General features: G+C 41.8%; 1 protein-coding gene across 1 annotated transcript in view; it reads right to left on the minus strand.

Moving 5' to 3' along the window:
• USP13 (ubiquitin specific peptidase 13) overlaps nucleotides 1-27,410 on the minus strand; it is a 117,673-nt gene that overhangs the window by 45,402 nt on the left and 44,861 nt on the right. Inside the window, exons 5-10 of the mRNA XM_060639274.3 lie at nucleotides 22,504-22,646; nucleotides 20,685-20,869; nucleotides 13,684-13,778; nucleotides 12,173-12,360; nucleotides 7,412-7,483; nucleotides 6,698-6,791 (exon numbers count right to left, since the gene is read on the minus strand). Coding sequence (XP_060495257.1) covers nucleotides 6,698-6,791; nucleotides 7,412-7,483; nucleotides 12,173-12,360; nucleotides 13,684-13,778; nucleotides 20,685-20,869; nucleotides 22,504-22,646 — 777 coding nt within the window. The remainder of the gene's footprint in view (nucleotides 1-6,697; nucleotides 6,792-7,411; nucleotides 7,484-12,172; nucleotides 12,361-13,683; nucleotides 13,779-20,684; nucleotides 20,870-22,503; nucleotides 22,647-27,410) is intronic.

A 27,410-nucleotide genomic window follows, 5' to 3' on the forward strand; every position in this document is an offset into this window, starting at 1 on the left:
TTCACTCACACTGCTTGATGCCTGTCTACCACATGGTGTCACCCAACACAAGCACACAAAAATAATGCCTTGCATCACGGCTAACATTTATTCATTCATTTAACAGAAATTTACTGAGTGCTATAACATGTCAGCCATTGTTCTAGGTACTTGGATAAATACTTACTAGATGTCAGGCGTAGTTCTAACTACTTTATACATGTATCTTGCTTAACTCACCTAACCTGATGAGGTGATGATAATGATGATGATTTTCTCCACTTGACAGATGAGGAAACTGAAGCAGAGAAGTATTAAGTAACTGGCCCAGGATCACACAGCTACAGAAGTCAGCTACTTGCTATCTCACTGTCTGTCTCCCTGTGTGTGTCTGTCTCTCTCTTTATCCCAGGTCTTTTTTTTTTTTTTTTTTTTTTTTTTTTGTAGAGAGTGAACAAGCAGAGGAGGGGCAGAGAGGAGTAGGAGAGACAGAATCCAAAACATCCTCTGTGCATCATCAGCACACAGCCCGACATGGGGCTCAAACTCAGGAACCATGAGATCATGACCTGAGCCAAGATCAAAAGTCAGACACTCAACCAGCTGAGCCACCCAGCACCCCTATCCCATGTTTTAATACTGCTAGTAATAATTACTAGCTCTCATCTCTGATGGCCCTGAGTCCATCTCACCAGTTGCTGAAAAAAGGAAAACAGTATGCCTTGGACTCTGACTGAGCCCTCTTCAAACCCACACACTTCTGGAGTCAACATTCCAGGCCAGTCCAGCAACTATTCCTCTGCTCTTGGCAGTGCAGAGGCACCACACGGAATGAGCCTTTTCACATTGAGCATTTATCTTCAGGCATTCACATACACACGCACTCACTGCCTGCTGCTGATGACATTTCTTCCTGCAAGCTGCACTTCAACCCGATGTGGCTGCCAGTCCCCATCAAGGCAGCTGCCTTGGAAAGTTCAACAAGTCAGTAAATTCAGAAAAGCTGGCTGCTGCTCTGTGCCATTCACTGTGTGGTCATACAACTGGGAGGAGAAGTTTCAACAGGGACTGTGGTGAGAACCCCAGCACCTCAGCCCCGCACTGGGCCGTGGCCCAGCCTCATTCATTACCCACCCCCACACCTCTTCTCTTTCTGTGCCCATTTCATTTGTTTTCCCTGGACTGACCTTTCTTAATCCTTTGTTCGATCCTCTGTCAAGCTATAGCTTGTTTACCATTGAAAAGTTATTTGAAGAAGCTTCCTAACCAGAGAGACGCTATCTCTTCCTCTCCACGTCACACTGCAGACCAGCTCCTGGCTTTTACCGGGTTCAAGCATCTTAGTTAAAACTAGCTGAACTCCACAGTTAATGTCTTGGTCATCAGCTGGCCTGCCTGCCTGTGCCCATGCCCCACACCTTACCTATCTGATTTCAGATGGAAGTCTTACTAATTCCTATACTCAACTATTAGTATGTTCCCTTCATATCTAGCATAGTCCAAAATCTTCCAGATCTAGCTTCCAGCTTATCAGGAACACAAGCTGAAAAAGGCAACAATCTTTAAAGCAATCCTGGGGCAGATGATTCAGCTCCTTCCATAAATCAATAGCTTGCAGAAAAAAAGGGAGGGGGATTTGTAAAAGTCATCTTTGATACTGCAGGGGAAACTCTGGGCATGGACTGCATATTAGATGATACTAAGGAATGGTTGTGAATTTTGTTACTGTGCTACTAACACTTTAAACAACTTTTAACATGATTTTTATTGGGGGGGGGGGGAGGCATTCTAGTCACAGTTGCATACTGAACATGTACAGGTAGAAAAGGAGGATGCTTGGGTTTTGTGTTAAAATCCTGCGGGGAAGAGAAGGGAGAGGAAGGGGAGGAAAGAGGAAGAGAACAGGGAGGAAAAGTTGAGCTCAAGGGGGACTGCTGAAACCAGACTGGCAGAATGGTGATTGCTAAAGCTACACAATGCTACTTGTGTGCATATTTGCAAATTTAAAGAAAAAAAAAATTTTTTTTAAGACCAGGCTCTGGATAAGGCAGTTAGTTAAAAGAAACCAAAAAACCAAAATAAGAATCAAAGAACGAAGTCACAGAAACCACATCTCTTAGTTGGCAGTGCGTCACTGACATCATCCCAGTGTCCCCTATGGGTCTATCACCACACAAGATGAGAGGGAGTGACCAGACCTGACCAAGAGTCAGACCTGCCTTCAGGAAGCATACACTCTCACCATGAGCCAGCTCTTAAAACACCTGAAGCAATGGCTAGTCTCAACAACTAACTTTATTAAGAGGGAGCCCCAGGAGTCTCCAAAATAGCAACCACCTAAGGAACCTGTCATATTTATAGGATACTGTACTTACTTTCTCCATCAGCAATTGCAAAACAGATCAGCTAAAATTAGCGAGAGGACTACAGTGTTCAGAATCTTTCCCACATGCTTACTTATACAGGGCTTTCTGTTTAACTCTGTACCAAGAAAGCAGCCAGATACTCTCCACTCACATTCTGCTGAGCCTAAAGCTTTAATTAATAAACACACAGGAAGAGTGGGGCTTTGTATCACATTAGAGCAACACCCGTATGGATATTTACATTGTAAGACCACAGGAATAAAAAGAAAGCTAGATGCATCTCAGCCTGTCCTCAGTACACGTGTATGGCATCTGTTCATTTAAACTTTTATTAATCTTTTTTTTAAAAATTTTTTTTAACGTTTTTTATTTATTTTTGAGACAGAGAGAGACAGAGCATGAACGGGGGAGGGGCAGAGAGAGAGGGAGACACAGAACCGGAAGCAGGCTCCAGGCTCTGAGCCATCAGCCCAGAGCCCAACACGGGGCTCGAACTCATGGACCGCGAGATCGTGACCTGGCTGAAGTCGGATGCTCAACCGACTGAACCACCCAGGCGCCCCTAAACTTTTATTAATCTTAAACCATAAACCTTGGGCCAGTAGTTCCTAACCCAGATTCAAACCCCAAATCTCCAAAGAGAAAGGAACAGAGGGCTTTCCCCAAGCTATTTTTCATATTTCAAAAAGTGAGTTAGAAATGTTACATTTTCCCCACCGAGAAAAATGGAGGTTAGCGAAAATAAAGTTCTTATGCTTGGGAGTAAAACTACATCACCTCAAAGCAGAACACTGGTAATCTCATGGTGATCAAAAACGAAGACCGGTAATTCCTCATCAAGTATTTTTTTAGAGGGGAAATCAAATGAATTGTCATGTAAGAAATGCAGTTTGTTTAAAATACAGAATTGTTTAAAACATGTTATCTTCAGAAGAAGAAATAAATTAGAGTTATTCAGCATTAAAATGTGTGAAAGCATGGTCTTAGAATGCATAAAATCAGGAGTATTTTTTGAAGAAGAAGAAAAAGCATCCTTTTATAAAAGTGAGGAGGTTTTATCTACAGCAGATGCAATTTAATTTTAAAAATCAATTCAACAAATTCATGTAGAAATGGCATTGCCCAAAACAAATACAGCAAATCTTTTTATAGATGAAAATGTGCATTAAGCATGTGTACATAAAAACTAGATTTTGCCTTGGTCTACAGAAGACCAACTTAAAACTAGGAAGCATGTAGCCTAGAAAGGACCCAAGATGTAAGACAGAGGTATTGAGAAACACAAGTTGCTGGGCCACCTGGCAATTCTGCAAACTTTAAGGACCCCCTGTTGTCATCCACCTACACCATCCACACACTGGGGCACTGGAAAGCCTGAAGCAAAGCCAGAACAACTATCAGGGATGCAGAATAATGTAGGGGTCAAATGCAGACTCAGGGGCCAGCCTGCCTGGTGTAAATCCCAGCTCTGCCACTCACTGACTGTGTAACTTTAGGCAAGGTTTCTGTGCATTAGCGAACATACAGGAAGAGCCAGGCCTTTCCTCAGCACTATGCAATCTTAGCGATTCGTATTGCTGGTGGTGGTGGCCGTGTAAAAAGGCCTTCCCACCACATGGTGGCTCTGACTTCTCTCTCATGCTCTCTCCCTTCCACAACACATTCCTCTTGTAATCCATCCCCTTCTCTGCTTTAGCACACCTTCTTTCTTCTCTTAGGGCATTTCAGGCACATTACAAATCACAAAAGCCACAGGCCTGGGACAAGGCCACCTCACCAAAGGGCTCCTGACACCTCAGAGAAGAGTCTCACAAACTGGTTTCTCTGAAACCAACTGCCAGTGAAAATCCTGATGCCTCAGAAAGCAATTCCCTCCACTGGGAGGGGAAATGGAGATTTTACTATGAATCACTTGTCTGTTCAAACAGCAGCTTAAAACTGACTCCCCCAGGGCCACAGATTGTATGGTCAACTCAAGCTCCTTTTGAATGTTAAAGAGACCCTGGTGATCTCTGAACCAAAGGCTCACTTGTATCCCACCCAGCTAGATGGTCTTCCCCACACTCCCAAGATGCACATTGTACTACTGGTCACATTCAGGATCCTTTCTCTAAGACCATTAGATCACGGTACCTTGGAGCAGGAAAGGATTTCACAGATCATCTAGATTAAAGGTCACACACTCAAATGCAACAGCATACTGGCCAAGTCACGAATCACAAAGGGACTGGAGCCAGCTGGGGACTGTGTGTCCTGTTTGAAGGGAGGGCTGCTACTCAGCTCCAGCCATCTGCTATCATGGGCCTGGAATCGCCACAGGGTCTTAGTGTTTAAGAGAAGCTGGAAATTCAGGTGTTTATGTGTGGGCCAAGGAAACACACCTACAGGCCAAATATGGCCCAAATGCTGGGTTACCCATGTTGGGCCAGACAAAGCTGGGGTTCCCACTTGTAGGCTACAGACCCTGGAGATCACAGAGCTACTGCACCACAGTCACTAAACCCAACAGTGAGGAGGGGGCAAGGGCCCCAAGCAGTCACTATTCATAGAATTTGAATAAATACATGCCTTACTCATATAAGAACTACTTTTTTTCTAATGTAAAAGGACATTGTAATATTAACCAAACCAAACTTTACTTGCAAATATTACTAAGTTGATGATTTTTATTCTATATTTTCTCAAATGAAGAGACTCCAAAAGCACAACACCAGGCAGGAATACACACAGATTTTATTTACACTGGAGAGACAACCTTCACACCTGCAACAGTCACAACCACCACCCACACCAATTCTGCCATTTGACCGCTGGGGTTGGAAGCTTGCGTGACTAGCCCATGATCTCACAGCTCCTTGCAGAGCCAGGAAAGGAAGCCAGAGTCCCCGAGTCCCAATCCAGTCTCCTTCTCCTCCACCAAGGAAGGTGGGCTCTGACCCAAAAGTGTCCCACAAAGTGACATAGTGTGGATGAAAACCCAGGATAAAATGTGATGAAAACAAAATGCTGGGCCCAGCTGTTTTCACCATCACCTCTTCAAGGATTCATGGGAGCTCAGAGGTGGAAGAAGCCTGAATAACCCCCATACTCCAGCCCCACATCCAAACCATCCCTTCAGCTGTGTCCCAGATGAGGGCCTTCCAGTCTTGGATGGATGAAAGACTCGTTATCTCGCCATAGTGGATACCAACGCATCTCCCTGCCCCCACACCACTCTGATCTCCCAGCCCGGCCATTCGGAGTATCTATTTCCCTCTCCACCCTCTTAAGTCCCTTCCTTCTCCCCACCTCCAAACACCACCTCTAAATGCTCCCTTCATAATCTCCCTTCTCCCAGCTTCTCCACTTCCCCAACTAGTCAGCTTTGTTATGAACAAGCGTTTATTCACTTTGAATTCCTGCTGTCAGTCTTGTTAAGGATGACCGACTGAAGGTGGGAACACAGAGGTCAACACTTGAGAAACAGATTTGCCCACTAAGTCAAAACAGAGCACTCCGAGGGCAGAGCAGGTGGTAGAGAAAAGGGGCACGCACTCCATTCAGGCCATATGCAGCACCACGAGCCGGGCTGCCAAACGCAGCTGTGTAAGCTGTGTACTGCAGAATTTCAAGGGCACCTCTCAAAAAGACCAGGTTGTGAGCAGTGTCCTCTGGAGTTGAGCAACAGAACCACCCAGGGAGGGGTCAGTAGCCCATTCTGTAGGCACATGGAAACGCAAGTCTCCCTATTAGGAGACGGGGTGCATCTTGCATTTATTCTATGAATAAACAGTGACTGAATGGCCAACTGAGTCTCTCATATCTGAGTGTGGTTTACAAATCTGCTAGGAGCTTACCAAAAACAAGAACCACCCACCCCTCCCCAGAAATTCAGAATTCCCAACTCTGAAGGTGGGAGCAGGGTGGAAGAGGAGGTGGAATAGGAATGTGTGTGTTGCTTTTTAACAACCAGCTTCTTGAGAAATCCTAGCAAACAAAGTTGAGGCCTAGGAGAAAAAAGACATTATAAGGGCCAAGATTATGCTGCCCAAGGAGAAAATGTTTGTATATTTGTATCAGGTTTATTCCTTCCATCTCAGCTCTATCTTACAAAGAACACTGTTCTGAAAACCAGTGACAATGGCACGCACATAAAATCCATAAAGCAACTATGACTAGAAACACCAACCCTAGCTATTTCTTACCACAACTTTTAAGAGCACACAGACACCCTAGACTCCAAAATGAAATAGCTATTCTAATACCTTCCTAAATTTACAGCCACCAATTGCCAAAACATAGGAAATCCGTATTTTAGCTGGTTAAGTCCCCTCCTACCTGCATATCAATGTGGCAAACACTGGGACACATACCTTGTGTTCTTCCTTCATCACCTGTTCAATGAGTTCAGATTTCACTGGAGGCTTTGAATACTGGCCTGAGAGAAGGCCGTGTCCTAACTTAGTCCTGGACAGGAGGGACAAAGAAAAACAAAAACATCATTGTTGTTTTCCCATAGAGATATTAACATTATCTATGAATGCTTTTAGCTGGAACATTTTATCTTGGTTACTCAAAAATAACTTATTTAAGGCGGCTTGGGTGGCTCAGTCAGTTAAGCTTCCGACTCTTGATTTTGGCTCAGGTCATGATTTCACAGTTTGTGAGTTCCAGTCCCATGTCCAGCTCTGTGCTGAGAGTCTCCTTGGGATTTTCTCTCTCTCTCTCTCTCTCTCTCTCTCTCTCTCTCTCTCTCTCTCTCTCTCCCCCTCTCTTTCTGACCCTCCCCTGTTCACACTCTCTCTCAAAATAAATAAATCTTAAAAACTTTAAACACTAACTTATTTATTTCATTCTTCTTGATACCGATGTCATTTTTAAACTAGCCTCAGTCCTTTATAAATAACTATTAATATCTTTCTTCTTCTAAAAGTAACACACACTCATTTTATAACACTTTTAAAAATACAGAAAAGAAAAAAGAAAAGAGAATTGCCTTTAATTCTGCAACCCAGCAATAACCACTAAGAACACTTACTGGATAATTTTCTAAAAAAAACTTTAGATACCTTTTAATCAGCACTTACATCTGTGTGTTGAAATCCTGTGTTGGATCTAAAGGAGAGTAGTCAAATATTCTTGGAAGATTTCCCACATACCTAGAAAATGAGAAGGGAGAGTCAAAACGTAGGAAGTGAATGAACAGAAATAAAATAAGCTGCCATCCTAGCTAAGACCTTCTTGTCTTTCTATCAAAGTTAACTCATCCACCCAAAGAAAACTTTTCCTGAAATCTTACCTTTACAGCTATCTTCATGGCCTTCCACTGTGCTTCTATCAGTGGGTCTCAACCCTGGGTGCAAGTTAGAATCACCTAAAAAGTTTCTCAAAAAAATACCAAAGCCAGGGTCACTCCCAGACGTTCTGATGTTGTTGCCTGAGACTGAGGCTTGGGCTTTGCAATCTTTTCAAAGTCCCCCAAATGACTATAACATGTAGCCAGAGTCAGAAACCACCGGCTAATGCCATCACAACTGCCATCTCAAAAACGAATGGTAAGGCTGGAAATTATCCCAATCATATCAAGATGAATAATGATGATGACAGGAGTAACAACTACTATCCCTTAAGGGGTCTCTATATAACCTGGTTGGGTCTTCATGAAAACCATATGAGGAAGGGATGGTTATTGTTACCCATTGGAGAGATAAGAAATCAGGATGCTTCCAAAGTCACCCAAGGAAGGAGTGATGAAGCCCAGAGTGCACCCAGGCAGCCTGGCTCCAAACCTATGCTCTGAACCAGTTTCCTGGAAGTACCTGCCCTATCTGTGATCCCTTGAGCAGTCCCCAACCCGTCCTTCTGACCAGTTTACATTGACAGAGCAGCGCCAACTTCCACCACCCACAGCTAATCTCACTATACAATCATTCACTTCTCAAGTTCACTTCCTATTTCATACCCTCTGTTCTGTGCTGTTCATCTTTCCATTTTCAAGCTTTAACTCTCTGAGTGTGAAAGCTCTAGAAAGAAGAATCTAGAAGCAGATCCCTTTCACTGGCACTTCATGCACTCTGCTCTGCCCACTTCTCTGACCTCATTCCCATCCCTCTCCCCTAGACCACAACACACCAGCCACATGCCCTTCTTTGCCAGGACATGCCAAGCTCACACCTGCTTCAAGGTCATGCCATCTGCTCTCTTTCCCGGAATGTTCTCTCCACAGACCCTTGCTCCATCTCAGGTCTGTTTAAAAGGCACCTCTCCACCCCTCCTAATTCCCTATCACCTGACCCTGGCTGACTTTCTTCTTGGCATGCTTCAGTATTTGCAATTCTATAATTTATTTATCTCCCTGTTTATCATCTCTCTAGAGATTATATACGAGAGTATAATCTCCATGAAGGCAGATAAATGATCTGAATCACTGCATCTCCAGAACTAGAATAGCATCTGACATGTAAAAGGCACTCATAAAATATTTGTGGGGGGCGCCTAGGTGGCTCAGTTGATTGGGCATCTGACTCTTGGTTTTCCTCAGGTCATGATCCCAGGGTGATGGGATCCACCCCGCATCAGGCTCCACACCCAGCATGCAGCCTCTTTAGGATTCTCTCTCTCCCTTTCCCTATCCCAATCCCTCAATCATGCTCTCTCTCTCTCAAATAAAAACATTTTTAATTTAAAAAAGTGTTGAATACATTTATATTGTGTAACCGTATAACCAATTTCCATAACTGACTACCTACAAACCAACATAAAAGGCATTACTATAATAAAGCCCTAGCAGAGAACCATGACAAATAATAGTCAGCAATGACTTCTAATCAGATCCCCCAACTACTGGACACTTGTAGGCACCTGCTGTCTACAAACTCAGAATTTATTCCCCATATTATGTACTTATGCCAAAGTTAACAGAGCCCACTTCTCTGGGACAGTCCCATTCAGATGGTTTTTGGATGTGTCACTAGGGCAACAATTCCATCTAGAAATTTTCAGTCGACCAAGAGCCAAATAAGAGATCAACCAAACTTTGGAACAAAACTGTCCACAGCCAGAGACTGTATTGAGGAATTGTTAAAACACAACATGATGAATTCATCAGCTCTCCTACAAACCAGTCTTTATCATATCTCGAACATGATATGAAGATGAACATTAGTGAAAAGGCTTATGCTTTCAGGCAAGACTGGTGGAGAAGAATAAAAAATTAAAGGTGGCAAATCTTTGATGTCAGAAAAGCCCATTTTGCTAGTAATTTATATTACTTTTCTAATCGACGAGAAATATTCTTCATTTACAACAAAATTAAGTTAAAACACAGAAGCAATGCTGGATACTTTTTAAAATACGTATTATACCTTTAGTTTGCAATCTAGCAGTTCTCAAAGGAAAAACAGTTTTGCTATCTGATAATCCATCTTAGCTCTCATTCAGTTTGTACACTACACCAGGTTACTTAGACTGGATCCTCATCAGAAGTATTCTGAAATGTAAACTGGGTTCTGGTGGCAGAAAGAGTATCAAGGAGTCAGGCTGACATTTCTAAATTACACTGTGGTTGTACGTAAGGCATTTAATCTCTCTGTGAGACACTCTTTCTACTTACAAAATGGAGACACTGTCCCCTGAATCTAACCCCACTGAGTTAGTCCCGCTGGGGAGAAAGGAGTCAGAAAAGCAAGTATTTCAATCAACTGACACTTGGTAAAAGAATGAGCAGACTGAGGATGAGTATGAATAGATTGCTCATGTTCAAATATATACAGTAAATGTGCAGAAATCAGAAAATTAAATATTCAGTAATATCAAATTCTAAAACTCTTGAAACAACACTGAGCTGAGAGATTTGAATCTTAAATCCAAAACACAGATGTGAGGTACATTTTTTCATTAAAGAAAAAAAAAATCAGAAAGATAAAACCGTTCATCAAACTTTGGAGGGTAGAAAGCATTTTCAAAAACTATAGACTATAAAGCACTGAAAATGTTGGATTTTGTAACCAAAGAACACAAGTTTCCTCCATTCTAGTTTAAAAGAAATAGTGATTATACAACACCTACCATAAGGTCTTTCCTTTAATATTTTTTTTAAAAATCCTGGACCATGAGACACATAAGACGAAGTTATACTGCCCCCAAATAACAATACAAGTAGGAGACAATGGCAAAAATTTGTGAAAATAATACGACGTGTGATACATAACTTTGAAAAGGTTTTCCCATCTCAGAGCTTCAAACTTGCTCTTCCTCTAAAACCCTCCGCCCCACTCCTCCTGCATATGGGTCAAGGTGTGTGCCCCTTTGCATGTCCTTTCTTCAAAGAGATCCTCCCTGATCACCTCTTCCCCTTTTCCTCCGTGGAACTTACTATGTTTATAACCATGCAGCTGCTCTTCTGATCATTTATTTATTCAGTGTCTGTTTGCCCAAGTGGGGCCAGGCACCGTGTCCTTTTGTTTACCACTGAACCCCTGCACCCAACACACTGCTGAGCAGAGCAGAACCACTCCTCATTGGCTGGATGTGAAAAGGAAAACTAGACATGCAAACTAACCATAAATTTCCAAAGCCAGAAAACAGCAAGAGGAATGAGAATTCAAATACCAAGAGAGGAAAGAAAAGGATATTTGATATACTTTTGATTAACCACCATTAAAGCAATTAGCATTTCAACTCTACGTGAGTAAAAAATTGCCCTGTGCTGTTCCTAGTGTGCTGCCTACCCCTCCATCTGTAAGCACATGTGTCCTCTTCCATACTTGAACCATGGTAGAAACCTACCCGCTCTGGAATACACTAGAGATAATTTTCTTTTTCTTTAATTTTTATAATGTTTAATTATTTGGTGGGGGGGGAGTGGGAGTTAGACGATCCAAAATAGGCTCTGTGCACTGAGAGCCCAATGTGGGGCTTGAACTCACGAGCTATGACATCATGACCTCAGCCAAAGTCAGATGCTTAAGGAACTGAGTCACCCAGGCACCCCAAAGATAATGTTCTAAACTTTAGGCAGTGGCTGCCCACGAGTGCACAGCCACACTCCCAGTCTGTGCAGCGACCCATCTAAGCCCAGCCTAGGGAAGAAAAGGGCCACAGACACAGCTGCTCTCCCCCTCCATGTGGGAGGAAGAAGGCAGCCCCATACACATACAGTTAGGAAGCACCCTACATCAGTGCCTCCCAATTATCTATGGTGAAGGGCCAGCTGTTTTATTTCAACTCATACAGGTGACTCCTTTAAAAAATATAATAAAAGAAAAAAATGAAACACCTCTCATAAAGCATGACAATGTCAAATTGCTACAAAAACTTCTAAATCCTCACTCAATTTCCATAGTTATCACAGATCCCTATCCAGCAGTCCAAGGACCAGTGCCAGTCTGTGAACCACATTCTGAGTAGCAAAAAAACGAAAAGCTTAAATCCGCCAAGAAACTCCACTCACCAGGAGGGCAACACTGATCAAACCGATCACTGAATCTCTCCTAGAGCATCTATAGGAAGGAATGTGGCAGGCTTCCATGAAGATTGATGATTAATATTTTCTTGGCATAGAGGGTGATTGATGGTCTAAAAATGGAAGCCATTATTAATATGACAAACCCCTGTGAGTTTCTCAGTTACAAAGCTCTCCTAATCTCACCTGATTCCCGTCACACTTGACAAGTGTTCTCACCCAGCTTCAGTGCAAGAAGTCACACCATGAGGATGTGGTGAAATGTCCTGCAGCTGAGGAAGACAGGGTCCCCGGCACATGCTGAGTGGACTGGACATGGAGTGGACTGGACGTGGAGTGGACGAAGGGCAGCGCTGTGCGCACAGGTCTGCAAGGGGACACTTACGCTCTCTGGAATTCTGGGATGCTGAAGATGGCCTGCATGACCGAACTGAGATAGCAGCTGTTGCCCAGGTTCTTGAGACCCGTGTACCCGGGGCCATACATGGGCTTCAGCTTCGTTCCCGTCTCCTGGATCACTTCCCACTCGCTGACACGCGGCTTGATGTCATTGTCTCGAAGCCCGTTCTCTGTCTGGGGCAAAGTCAATGAAGGAAACCAACCTTACTTGTAATTATCACCCAAAGATCATGTCCCAAGAATTATTTCTAACAGCAGTGGATGTTTCTGTCCCTTTATTCCTCCAGCTAAGCAGAAAAATAACCTAATTAAAGAGACTGAGGTAGTAATAGCTGCACAAAAATGTCAACACACTCAATGCCACAGAACCACGTGCTTAAAAACAGTTAAAATGGTAAATTTTATGTTATGTACGTCTCTCCACAGTAAAAAAGAAACACATCTTTAAAAGATTAAAAAATGAAAGAGGGAGGCACCTGAGTGGCTCAGTCAGTTAAGCGTCTGACTCTTGATTTCAGCTCAGGTCATAATCTCACAGTTCATGAGTTCAAGCTCCGTATCAGGCTCCATGCTGACACTGCTGAGCCTGCTTGGGATTCTCTCTCTCTCTCTCTCTCTCTCTCCCCCTCCCGCACCCATGCTCATGCTCTCTCTCTCTCAAAAATAAATAAACTTAAAAAATTTTTAAATGAAAGAGACTGAGGAAAGGAGATAAGAGGAGGAAGAAAGGCAAATAGGAACTGAAAGAAAGAAGCAAGTGGAGTGACTTCAAGGGAAGAGACAACACAATACTGCAAACAGAAAGGCAAGAAAGCTGGAGAGGAAAGTGAAGGAAAATCATGGGCCTTAGGAGTGCCCTGAAATAAGAGGGGGGTTTAAGAAGAGCACAGAACGTAAACTAGAAGGTGACATGAATGAGGATGAGGAGACAGAGGAGGAGAGCCTGAGGACAGGGAGCCGGGCTGGGAAGAAAGGGCCACAACAGAGCACGCACACTCAAACAGCTCCTCACAGGGACAAACATTACATAGGCATGATATCAGCTAGAAAACACAATATTAAATGAAGCAAAGCTTTTCCCATCAACAGTATGTTGGCTTGTTCTTTCCACCCCCGAGCTCTGCTTCCCTTCCTGAAATTAATTAAAGTGATGTCGGTCACAGATCATTTTAAAGGTCATCTTCCCGTACCTTCTCGCTTCAGTGAACAAGGAGTGATTCATGCAACTCTCCATCAGAGGAGACAGAAATTTTGCAAGTAAACTCCAACTAAAACAAATGGTACTTGAGGAGGTGCCACTTTTATTATACCATTAAAAAAATATTCTAAGCTGGTAACCAAAAGAAAATGCTAATGAATTAAATCAAAGAAGTAAATGCACACATTAAAACCGAAAACCTATAGAAGCAAGATTCCTGTTACAGGAATTACATATTAAATAAACCAAATGGTTCCCTCCCTGCAAGGAGGGAGCACAGACAAAGTCGACCTTCTTACCCCGTGCATATGAAGCATATCAATTCCAAAATGCGCTAAGTGCTTGGCCAAATGAGGATCCAAAACAGGTTCCTCTTCTTGAAAAGAATAAACATCTAGAGGGTGAGGAGAAAACAAGGAATGAGATTTTTAACCAAGTTGTTCAATATTCAACATATATTTATTGAGCTCCCTCTATGCACCAGGCTTGGACATATCAATGAATAAAGTCAAGAGAAACCCCTCCTGAGTTTACACTCAAGTGGAGAAAGGAAAGATGATAAACAAGGCACATAATAAAGAGATAGATTTTGTAATTATTCCCATATATCAAGTCTTTTGACATATATCAAGTCTTTTGACATTTCAGGAAGTAATTTTTTAAAAAGGATTTCTGGGGCGCCTGGGTGGCTCAGTCGGTTAAGTGTCCGACTTCAGCTCAGGTCACGATCTCACAGTTCGTGAGTTCGAGCCCGCATGGGGCTCTGTGCTGATAGCTCAGAGCCTGAAGCCTGCTTCATATTTTTCCATCTCCCTCTCTCTCTGCCCCTCCCCCACTCGCTCTCTGTCTCTCTCTCAAAAATAAACAAACATTAAAAAATTAATTAAAAAATGATAAAATAAAAAAAGGATTTCTGAAACAAAAAAATTAAAAAGCAGCATCTAAAGTTAAAATAATTGAAATTAAACAGATGTAAATGCCTAACGATTGCCACGGCAGGGGGAGGCTGGGAGGGAACAAAGGGAACGCACAGGCCCTGGGGAGCAGCTGAATGGCTGGGGTGAGGTTTTAAGTCCAAAACAAAACAAAATTCTGCCTGTGGAATCGTCTATGGTCTCAGACCTACCAGCTCACCAACTTCCACCTCCCACCTGCCCCTTCATCCCTTCTTTCCAATGTTAGTGTCCACACCCCACATGGCTGGTGAGTGATTTAGTGAAAACTGTTCAGTACTTCCCAAATGCGTCCACCTCATAGCACACACAGAAAATGAGGATGCATGTGGCACAGCAGGGTAACTCAGGAGGTTCCAGCCACCCCAGGCCCGGTCCCTGGGCACCAGAGCCTGAGGGATTAGCATCTTGGCCTTCTTGGCAAATAACCCCCAAAGCTTTCCAAACTACTGTCTTCGGTGTCCTGACACAGCAGTGCAATTGTGGGAGAGGGAACAGATATCTTCAGGCCCATTTTGCAGGTGAGGAAAAGAGGCTCATATGGTTAAATAATTGGCCTCAAACCCCACAGGCAGCTCAGAACCCAGGAATCCTGACCCCCCCCCAGTACTTTTTTCTCTGTGCCATTCTATTTCCTTAGATCTCTCAGGAGACTCAGAGACTTGGTGAAGCATCATCGCAAGCCCTTAACAGGAATGAAGAGTCAAAAATCACAATTTCTTGGGGTGCCTGGGTGGCTCAGTCATTTAAGCATCCAACTTCGGCTCAGGCCATGATGTCACGGTTCATGGGTTTGAGTCCCATGTCAGGCTCTGTGCTGACAGCTCAGAGCCTGGAGCCTGCTTTGGATTCTGTGTCTCCCTCTCTCTTTCCTTCCCCCACTCGTACTCTGTCCCTATCTCAAAAATAAACAAACATTAAAAAAATTTTTTTAAAAAGATAGCATTCTCTAGGACAGGAAAAGATAGACTGTCCAAAGAGGTTCCTCCTCTTTGGAACATCACAGGGAGAATAAATAAACACACACACACACACACACAGAAACTATGGTAACCTTCTGACCCATGTGGAGACTCATGGCCACCAAAGGAATTCAGTCTTTTTATTATTAATAGATTAAATGTTGTATAGCTTTCTCTGCTATTCCTCTTCCTCTAGGGACCCATTTTAACTTGTAGGTAGGCAGCCTTCATTTATATTCTTTCTTTAGTACAACTCCGTGTTCTCAAAAGCAAAACAAAGGACAAAATCCCCAGCCCAATCAAGAAAAACATCCCCCTCAAAAGAAACAAACAAACAAACAAAAAAATACTTCCCCAAAAGTTTAAATACTAAAAACACCAACAAAAATCTTTAAACTAATAATTTGAAACAAATATATAAATAATATTTTTTAATCTATGGCAAGTAACAAAAAAATACCACTCAAATACTAGCTGGGAGGTGAAAATGACATTCCCTAGGCACTTTCACTTTGGTTATTATTAACTAACGAAACAGTTTTGAAGACTTAAAGAGTTTAAGACTCTAATTATTTGAACTTTATTAGAAAATAATGAAATTGCCAGAACTGAACTGATGGCATTGGCTTAGGATTTTGAAATAAGTGAACACCACACAGCACTCTATAGTTCTTTTTAGGCTCATACCATAATGAGAAATTAATGTTTCCTACCTCCAGTCATTAACTGCTCCAAAGATGTGACATGATTTGGTCAGACATGATAGTTATTTTTTACCACAATGATAAAAACAGTTCTGTGAGTAACATATAAGAAATCTAAAAAGGAACTGTGACCCTTTTGGCAATCATGAAGAATTTATAAATGACATGTGACATGTAGTCATAGAAAAAAAAATGTGAAATGGACTCAGGAAAGACCATCTTGAGATGTACTGAGTTGGCACAGGGGTTGGTGGGACAGGCTATTTCACAGCTGCTGTGGGCATCTCCAGAAGCTTCTCCTGCAGCCACCAAGGCATTATAGCTTCTTCTTAAGTAAACTAGTTTCACAATAGAAGAACAAAACACCCTCTCCTGCCTCTGTCCTTCCTCAGTCCCTTCCTACCAAGAACCTCATCCTTGCTTTGCCAAATCAATGTCTCCTCCCATAGAGGAAAGTTTTTTATTTGTTTGTTTGTATGGTGATCTGTTTTCTTGGTTTGTCGCTGTACCCATGGAAACCCAGAATGGAATTTAATACGGGGCCCATTTTTATTACCCATGCCACCACAATGGCCTAGCCTGCATGGTCCAGGCTTCTTGGAAGAACTAACTCTAAGTTGTGACCTCAAGGTGAGTAGGAGTTTCTCACTGAACAGGTATATCCTTATTGGGGAGAAGGAAACCAGATGATCAGATCACATTGCCATTAAATACTTGAGTCCACAACCTGCTTGGATTCCATGTGCACTAAGCAATATTCTAAATATAAGTCAGCTCCCCACAGGGAAGGAATGTACTGGTCAAGCCAACATAAACATCCCACTTACAGGCAGTTGTGGTTCTCACTATAAACTAAAAAATAAACACTTTCTTGTGAGTTGAATTAGCCTGGGTGAACCCAGCGAATATGGAAATGGGACCCTTGGCAGTGGTAACTTCACCAGGAGATGGCCACCCTAGACAGGGGGCACCATACCCTCCTAGGCCTCAATGTCCACAAGGCTCATCATCAGACATTAAGGCAAACTTCAGGTATGTTTTCATTAACTTATTTGACTTTAAAATAAGTGAGTTATGATTAGCAATCTATTAAACAGACTTAAAAGAAACTAAAATAAAATTGATACATCCGTAAACTAATATGATAATTAGACTAAAAATAATCATTGTGCAACACTGCATAAGGCAAGCAGAAATCAAACCCTGATCTTTCTTCAAAAAGTGAACATTATTGCAGGTGAATCAATTCAAGAACCCTCATCACAAGCTATATGATCTACATCGCTGGTTGTCATGCCTTCTATGATAGAAACAGAAGTACTTATTCAAATGTTCTCAATTACATGAGAGGAAAAACCCTGAAAGTTGTCCCTCCTCTATGAAAAAAAACAGGGGAACCCATGTGCCTCAGTCAGTTAAGCGTCTAACTCTTGATTTGGGCCCAGGTCATCATCTCCCAGTTAGTGACATTGAGTCCCGAGTAGGGCTCTGTGCTGACAGCACAGAGCCTGCTTGGAATTCTCTCTCTCTCTCTCTCTCTCTCTCTCTCTCTCTCTCTCTCTGCCCCTCCACCACTTGCACGTGCAGGCACGCATTCTCTCTCAAACATTTTAAAAAAACAAACGAAACAAAACCAAAAAAAGCACTTAACTATGGCAGATAATGAATTAATATTCTTAGTAGCTAAAGAGTTTTTTTAAACAAGTAAGGAACACCTACACATACACTACTAGAAAATCAACCAACAAAATTCACAAATAGAACTACAAATGGCCAAAATTACTATGAAAAATGTTTAGCCTTACTAGTAATGCAAAAGAAAACAAGATACAAGATTAGCAAAGGTTTTTAAAAGTTGTGAATACTTGGGGCACCTGGGTGGCTCAGTTGGTTAAGCGTCTGACTTCAGCTCAGGTCACGATCTCACGGTTCATGAGTTCAAGCCCCATGACAGGCTCTCAGCTGTCAGCGCAGAGCCTGCTTGGGATCCTCTGTCCTCCTCTCTGTCTGCCTCTCTCCTGCTTGCTCTCTCTCTCTCAAAAATAAATAAACATTTAAAAGAAATTGTGAATACTGAAAGTTGTCAAAGATTGGCTAAAATGAGTATTCTCATACACTGCTGAGAAGTAAATTACTATGACTGTTTAAAAGAAATTCAGCAATTGAAAATGTAAAAGGATCAATCCTTGTCCCTAAGAATTTATCCTAAATATATCATTAGACAAACATCCAAAGATTTCCATATATGTAAGGATACTCATCAGAATAGCAAAAAAATTGTAACAACTCATAGGAGAATAGTGCAATAATTAATGGAACTATCATAGAACATTTATTGAAGAATATTTAATAACATGGAATATATACAAATTTAATGTTAAATAGAGGAAAATAAGGAATAAAATTTTATACACTATGATTCCATTTTTGTAAAAATGTGGGGCAGGGGTTGAGGGTGCTGTTGAATGTTGTGTAAGAATTGATCAAGGCCTTGGGGCACCTGGGTGGCTGAGTCAGTTAAGCTTCTAACTCTTGATCTTGGCTCAGGTCATGATCTCACAGTTCATGAGCGTGAGCCCCGCATCTGGCTCTGCACTGACAGCACTGAGCCTACTTGGAATTCTCTCTCTCTTCCCTCTCTCTCTGCCTCTCCCCGACTTGTGCACTCATGCTCTCTCCCAAATAGATAAAATTTTTAAAAATGTTAATTAAAAAATTTTAAAGAAAGAATTTATCAAGGCCTTAAAACATGGAAAAAAACTAAAAGGAAATACCCAAATTGTTAGAAGTGATTTGCCAAATGGTATTACTAGTAATTTTTATTTACTTCTCTAAGCTTTTCTGTTTTCTAAATATGTTACACTAAATATCTGCTTCTTGTATAATCAAGGGGCAAATATAAAACATTCCTTCCTCAAGCTGTAAGGAAAACAGCTTTAGATGTACTCTAAATCATAGTTTGAAAGTAAGTGTCATGCTGGAAAAAAGGCTTCTGGAAAATTAAAGATGCACAGAGAACAAAATTAACCCCTGCCTTTATTATTTGCATACATTTAAATAGAATTTAATTATTTAAATACTTACATACCAGTTGGTTTATTTAACAAAAGTATTTGGGCATACCATGCGTAAGATTTCATACAGAACCCAAAGATGAGTAAGACAGAGCTCTGCCCTCAAACAACTGAAATTTGAGAACTAAGCCACGTATACAAATAGCTGTAGTCTTAGGTTGTTCCGAGAACTGGACTTCTAATAACTGGTCTTATCAAAGCACTACAAAAAACACAGAAAGAAGACACATCCAGATTATTCTCCCCTTGCAATTTTTCCCATTAGAATTCCTACATTATAAACCCTTCCCTCTGTAGCCCCCTAAAAGGACAATGATGGTTGCCTCATACAGCAGTCATTCAACATAGGGAAGACCTGTAAGAAACTTGCTGTAACCCCCAACCCAACTTCACGTCCTGAATTTCTTCTTCAGATCCTAGAACTCTTAGGATTCAACCTGGCTTGTGGAGAGGTTTATCCATTTGCGGGAGGAAGGTTTGGGACCAGGAATTGGGACTTTTGCAGCTACTTATCTCTAATGAGTTAAACATTAGTCCACTAACTGTGGAAGCAGGAAAATAATCCAAAATGTGAATCAAAAGGTCTTGACATGACTAAACTGTCAGCCCTCAATTATAAAACAAATGAAAAACAAAACCTGTTTGATGGAAAAGGCATGGTAGACAAGAAGTATGCCACATTTGGTGAAAACACCCTAACCAATTAACTCTGAAGCAGGCTAACTCAGTCCTAGAAAGAGAACAGAAGAAAAGACAAATGTCTTTGTACGTCTCTTAAAAAAATCATCTTACCTTAAAATGAAGAAGAAACAGAGACTAAAGCTTGGAAAGATGAAGAAGACTGACCTAGCTGTTGGTCCAGATCTATGCTTAGTAAACGTTTTCAATGACACTTACATGATGGATTCTTATGGCCATTGCTCAGTATTTAAGTTTCTTGTTATTGATCCTGATATGATTTCCCTTTTCCATCACAAAATGGTAGATGGAATTAACTAAACAAACGTGGCCAAAAAGTAACACTTGAGAGCATACAGTGTGAGAGCATAAAGACAGCCAACTCTGAAGCTGACAGTACAAGCAGGAACCAAATCCAACCCTTTGCTGCCAGCTGCTGTCACACAACAGCCTTTAAAACCCCTCTTCTCCATATTGAACCCATTTGTTCCTGAAACGATACTAACCCCTAATGAATTCTAGGGCTTCCCACTACTGTGATTTGATTATCCCTGTTCACTTCACAGGTCTTGGTTCCTACCCCTGTCCTCTTAACCAAGAGATATACAAAAAGATAATAATAAGAGTGAACAGTAGCAACTAACTTTTATTAAGGCCTTACTGTATGAACTGGGCTAAATACTTTATACACATTAGCCTCCCTCCCCTATGAGGGAGATGCCCTGATCATCCTCAAGATGAGGAACTTGAAGCTGAGAAGTATTTGAAAACTTGCCCAAGACCTCACAGCTAGTACGAAGCAGAATCAAGATTCAAATGTGAGCTGTGTCATGGCCTCCACCCTCCACCCTCCACCCTGGGAATGAAGGCACTGGTTAAATGCAGACGGAGCCACTGCAAGTTCCCCAGGTCAGTAAAGGCACACTCACCTGCCCCGTCAGGAGTGATGGTTCCCAGTTTCACAGCCAGAGGGTAGCCCATGTCTCTGTAATGCTCCAGCGCGTGGCCATTGCCCCCGGAGCTGTCGAAGAACCATTTCCCACACAGCACGGAGCCATCGGTCAGATTCAACCAGAGGTTTTCCCGAAGGTCACACCTGGCACACTTCCAACCACTGAAAAAGTCATTGAAGAGCAGTTGGTATGGCCAGAACTCAGAGCATAGTTAGAAAATTAACATCTAAGAAAACAGAGTGTCTCAAGCTGGGGGTCACAGGAAACGGTCAGTGGACAACAGAAACCAGTGCTTCTTTCCTCCTTTTCTCCCTTCAAGATATTAATGTCACCCCTCTCAGAGCAGCAGGACCAATCAGTACCCTGTCTGCCTCCACAATGGCTTTTACCTTAGAAAATTGACATAGAACCTGAGGTTGGGAGGGGAGGTCATTTCCTTAAAATTCCGACGTGAGGGACACTAATAAATAATATGTAAATCTAAGATACTAAGGATCCCATGTATATAAACATATAAAGTTCTAAAGCATTAGCCACACTTAGTAAAACTAGTTTAAACAAATGCTACTACACAGTAAATCTGTATTAAGTAGAAAGAATGTCAACTTCACTGAAGGTTAAGTGTCGGGTATGTGCTAGGTACCTTCCAGAAGTTTGATCACCTAATTCTCCAGAAGTCTGATCACCTAATTCTAATAAACACCCTTCCGAATCAGTATTATCAGCCCCATTGTCAAAGGGAGAAACTGAGGCCCAGAAGCAGTCTGTCTTCCCCTAAGACCACACAGAATGGGAATTCAGTACAGGCAGGATTCAACAAGACTAGACACCCTCCTAATCCATCCACTCTTTGTCTCGAGTACCTGCCTCTGAAACACAACAGACCTGATAGGAGATGCTAATGTAGACCAAAGAACATTCCAGCCAAAAATGAGACAACCAAAGACTTTTATAAGTTGGGGTCCCCTAGAAGCAGACTCTGAAACAAAGATCTGAATGTAAATAGCCTGTTTAGGAGGTGATCCCAAGAAGCACTGTAAGAACATAAGACTGGAAAGGTCAGGAAGTCAGTCCAGGCATGTCAACAAGATGACCATCATGGGCAACTGGGGCTCAGTCCAGTTGGGGAACTCCAGGAGATAGGCCCACTCAAGGGGTAAGGGTCCAGGGTATTTATCCATCCACTCCACAGCCACCGGTTGAGGGTTTGAGGGCTGTTCCAGGAGGATAGGAAGGAACATTAACTCCGTGGCATTTCTTTTTAATTTTTTTAATTTTTTTTAATGTTCATTTTTGAGAGAGACAGAGACAGAGCATGAGCAGGGGAGGGGCAGAGAGACAGGGAGACACAGAATCCAAAGCAGGCTCTAGGCTCTGAGCTGTCAGCACAGAGCCTGACATGGGGCTCATACCCACAAACCACAAGATCATGACCTGAGCCGAAGTCGGATGCTTAACAATCTGAGCCATCCAGGCGCCCCAACTCTGTGGCATTTCTAACTGACACATGGCCAGGCCTACCTAGCCTCAAGCAGCCAGAGAAAGCCCTCAAGCAAAGAGTTGCAGGTACCTGCCACTGGAAACCTAGGGGTGGGATGGGCTCAGGGGTATGGGCTTGACATGTTCAGAATCCACAAAGGTAAAGATATTTTTGGAAAGAATTTTGAGCTTATTTTTAATCAAAGGCATCTGGTAAAAATATGTGTAACTGCTAATTCAGAGAAAAGGTAGAAAAGTAAATATTCCTTTGTCCAGTTTTAAGGGGTAAAGTTCCATTTCACTAGCTGATGCTCACCTTGGAGGAATCCTGACTCCATTGTCCAACTGGGTAAGGTTATTGGCATATTTGGATACTGGCAATTCATTTTCCCATGTGTCTGGGTCCTGCTTTCTATATGGAGATTTTGAGCTGAGAACTGCATCACAAGCAATTGTTACCTGTAAGACAAACCCAGGTATCATATGTAAAAACAGTTTGAGAGAACATCAACTTCTAGAAAACAAATTTAAAACTTTATTAATAAATACAGGCTAATCCAAGAAAATTCAAACAGCAGTTGCCATAAAAGCAAGATCCTAGTTAGCTAATTCCAGCACTTTTTCCATGAATCTAGCTAGGTTTAATCCCTAACCTGGCGTGTGCAATATTATTGATAATGACACAAGATAGCAAGAAACCAAATCCAGTTTGTAAACCCAAGCACAAGAGTCAGATTTAACGGTTTCTTAGCAAGCTGAGTGAAAAGTATATGGCAAACAATTTACAAGAGTGACATTAGCTACAGGAATGCCTAGGATTTACCCAACTGGTGTGTTTTCCTCCTAACAAATATACACCCAGATATCCAATATCCTCAACTCATCACACAATGGCATGTGGTCAAGGGCATTTGAATGGAATGCAAGCAGCACGGCTCCATTTCTTAATCTGGTGCAAATGTGACCCTGGATGGGGACAGGCCTAGGTGTCTCTGTGCCAGATCAGTCGACATCATGAGCAAATCTGTGATGTCCAGCTTGGCACCAACTGACCACAGGGGAAGGGGATGCAAATTCTCTGCTTTCTCCCAAACCGTTATGATCCTGGACATATGCCTTATCACCACATTTGCCATTTACTTAATGCTATAAAAACTATCTCTAGCTGTCTTTAAAAACATATTCTGGTGGGAATGTAAAATGGTACAGCCACTTTGGCAAACAGTTTGGCAGCTCCTCAAATGGTTGAATATACCTAGGCATCAGATGGTTAAACAGAGTTACCATATAACCTAGCATTCAACTCCTAGGTATGTATTCTAGATAAATGAAAATATGTACCCATACAAAGACTATTGTACACATATGTCACAGAAGTATTATTTATAACATCCAAAAAGCAGAAACAACCCAAATGTCTGTTAATGATAAGTGGATAAATAAAATATCATATGTCTACACAACGGAAATTCAACAATGAAAAAGAATGAAGTCCTGATACATGCTACAACATGAGTGAATCTTGAAAATATATGTAAGGTCTAAAAAAGGCCAGCCACAAAGAACTATGTACATCGTATGATTCCATTTATATGAAACGTCCAGAACAGGCAGTTCCACAGAGACAGAAAGTAGATTAGTAATTGCCAGAGGCTGGGAGGGATGACAGGTTGAGGGGTGATGGCTGCGGGCTAATGAAAATATTCTACAATGAGATAGTGGCGATGGATGCCCAACTCTGAATATAATAAAAGCCACTGAATGGTTTTAATGGTTTTTTTTTCAATTTAGGTTTGTATTCTACATCACTAAGATCCCACACAATTAGCTGAACTTCATGCAGAGTATTTTCCCCTGGGTGGCCCTAGAATTCATTAAGAGGCAAGGAAGGAAGTTCCCTCAGCTGCCATCCACCCCCACCCAAACCATGAGCAATTCCTATCACTCCTACGTGCAAACTCTATTTGGAACCTTCCTCTTCTCAACTTCAACCACACTCATCTTGTCCCAGCCACTAAGACAGCTCACCCAGACGGCTACACAGCAGCCTCCTTGCAGTTTCCTTTCTCCTACTCCTGCCCCTCTTCTGCATAGCAGCCAGAGCGGTCTGCTGTGAACATCAAATCCTATCCTTCTGTGGCATAAAACTGCAAGGTACTAACTAGTGATGACACAGTCAGGAATAAGGAAGAGGTCTCTGCCTTCAAAAAAACTCATACTCCGGGGCGCCTGGGTGGCTCAGTTGGTTAAGCGTCCAACTCTTGATTTCGGCTCACAGTTCCTGAGATCGAGTCTCACATCAGGCTCTGTGCTGACAGCATGGAGCCTGCTTGGGATTCTCTCCCTCTCTCTCTGCCCCTCCCTGGCTCATATGGGCTTGCTCTCTCTCTCACTCTCATTCTCTCTCTCTCTCAAAATAAATAAACTTTTTTTTTAAAAAAAAGCTTATACTCCATTACATGTCAGGCACCCATAAATATATCTAAACCTATTAAAGAGATATTCCTGGGGCACCTGGTGGCTGTGTCAGTTAAGCGTCGGACTTTGGCTCAGGTCATGGTCTCACGGTTCGTGAGTTCAAACCCCGCATTGGGCTCTGTGCTGACAGCTCGGAGCCTGGAGCCTGCTTCAGATTCTGTGTCTCCCTCTCTCTCTGCCCCTCCCCCCCCATGCTCTGTCTCTCTCTGTCTTTCTCTGTCTCTCTCTCTCTCAAAAATAAACATTAAAGAAAAAATTTAAGAGATATTCCCATTCATCTCTCACTACAAACACTTTTATATATACAATTAGTCTTTTCTTTCAATTATCAAAATTCATCTCCCACTTCATTCCAGGAATGACCCTAGAAAACAGGGCTGAGGACACCATAAACCCCCTTCCTGATTCTATGGGTTTGGACTGCCTTAACACTTCTGTGCTGCCTTAGCACTTCTAAGCACACATCCGAATCTTTTTAGTCTGGTCTGTTATTACAATCTCTTTGTTGCTTCAACGACTACCTCAATCCCTTCCCTGTCCTCCTCTGAATCTTCTCCACCCCATTAGATCTTTTTAAAGTGCTCTGGTTTGCAATGCACAATAATGTTGACCAAGATTTGACTATAATATTCTCTCTTTTCTTTGAATACACTTCTTGGTGACATTCAACAAAATTTCCTTAAACTTCTGGGCCACTATAAAACACTGATCTAGTGTTTTCAGAGTATCATCTGAAATCACTTAGTGACACTTTGTATGGATCACAGCTGAAGATCAGAATCCATTATCCTGTAATTATACTATGAATTATCTGTCTCTGGTTCCCTGGATTTGTTGTCCACAGTGAAGAGAAAGAACGTGATACTAGTCCTGGCTCCATCCCGGGTCTCCATAGGCTTCAAATTCAGTAGTGTTCTGGAACTGACTCAAACTGGCTTACAAAATTGATTGTTAAATTTTAAGAAATTCTGCAAGATGGTTGTTAAGCACAGCCATTAGTTTTGTAATTAAATTACAAAAACTTACAATTAAGTAAAATACATTTTTAAAAGGTAACAAATATTCAAAACTCTTCACTTCCTGTTCTACTATAACTTCCGATCTTCTGTGTGCTCTTGAGGTTATTTACATCTACGTTACGTGACTAGTGGAAATTCTGTATAATGGTGTGCTACTGCGCGTTCTCTTTTCAACACTGCATTCAGAGACATGTTAGCCTGAGATCAGCCATGGTGGGAATATTTACACCATGGAAATCATCAAACACTACAAAGCAGGGCTTTTCCCCCAGGGAGCTGGTTGCTAAATATTTACAAGCACACCACTGCTTGAGTTCCTGATATCTAAAATGTGGCATTGGATTTCAGGCTGTAAGATCCCTACTGAGCTTCAAATGCTATGTGTCTGTGAACTCTGCATCACTGAGAGGTGGTTTAACTGTCCGGGACCATCCAAGGAGTTCCTATCTTAAACGCAATGTTTTCTGTGCTGAGAAGCTCAAAAGATGAAGCAAGAGTCATCTGGTTGGGTGATTTTGAGCTCAATAATGTTTGTAATTTAAAAGCTTAAAAAGAGAATATCAAACACCGAATATGTAGCAGAAGCATAAAAAGAAAATACAGGAACTAGGTTTAAATAAATCAATAAATAAATACTATTATATAAATAAATCCTATTATTTAGGATTACTATTATTTATCCCATCAGATAAATACAGGTGTTTCCTTCAATCTCTCCACCCCAACTTCCAAATAATCCTCCCTCTCCCCTTTTTTAAAATTCTTTTTAAGTATTTCTTAATTCTAAAAGATTCTGTGTTAAAAATTATAACATTTATTGCTGGACTCAGATTCCTATGACACTTCAATTTTAACTAAAAGTATTCACACTTCAAATTATATTGTGAATACAGGAATAACTAAAAAACACTTAAAGGCTCTTTCATCAACTTTTTTCACACAGACTTTTCCTTCTTAAGTGAGTGAGATCAAAGTATATTGTGAATATAAGAATAATTAAAAAACACTTAAAGGCTCTTTTATCAACTTTTTTCACACAGACTTTTCCTTCATAAGTGAGCGAGAGAAAAACTATTTCTCATGACATTTATTCACAATGTGCTTCTTTCTTTCTTTTCCGACAGCAGACATAAGAGTTTTATTAAACAAGGGCAGGCAGTAAGTACTCTCAGTATCATGGAGATACAAGCTTTAGTATATAATTTCAGGTAATGGGACGAGGTAAGACCATTTTGCCCACTCATATTTTATCCTTGGTAACAGCCACATGAGTCAACACAGGGAACTGGAGAAAGGAGAGGTAATTTAATTCTCTGTGCACTGCTAAACACTTTGCACTTAGCACTAAAAAGGATAGGTCACATATAATAATTAAAGGAAAGAACTACAATAGGTAAATACACAACATTTTCATTTCTGTGGTCTTGTATTTAGGGATAAAGTAGGTCAGGGTCAAAAGAGGTTGTATGGTAGAAACCTGGTCCCTAATGACATGGGAACCCCAAGCACAAACACCCTCCCCCTCCTGGCAGAGGCAAGTGAGCAGGTGGCTGTGGACACAGAGTCACACAATGTCCTGAAGATTCCGGGACCTAAACACCTGGCTTTTGTTCTGGAGTGTGAGGAGGGGAAAAAAAAGAACTAGCATACCTAAACTCAACTGACCCTGACCCCACTACTACTGGTGGCCAGGCTCTGACAATTCAGGGTATGCACGGATTGGAAA

The sequence above is a fragment of the Panthera onca genome, chromosome C2 (genome assembly GCF_046562875.1).
Source record: "Panthera onca isolate mPanOnc1 chromosome C2, mPanOnc1 haplotype 2, whole genome shotgun sequence".
Taxonomy (NCBI): Eukaryota; Metazoa; Chordata; class Mammalia; order Carnivora; family Felidae; genus Panthera; species Panthera onca.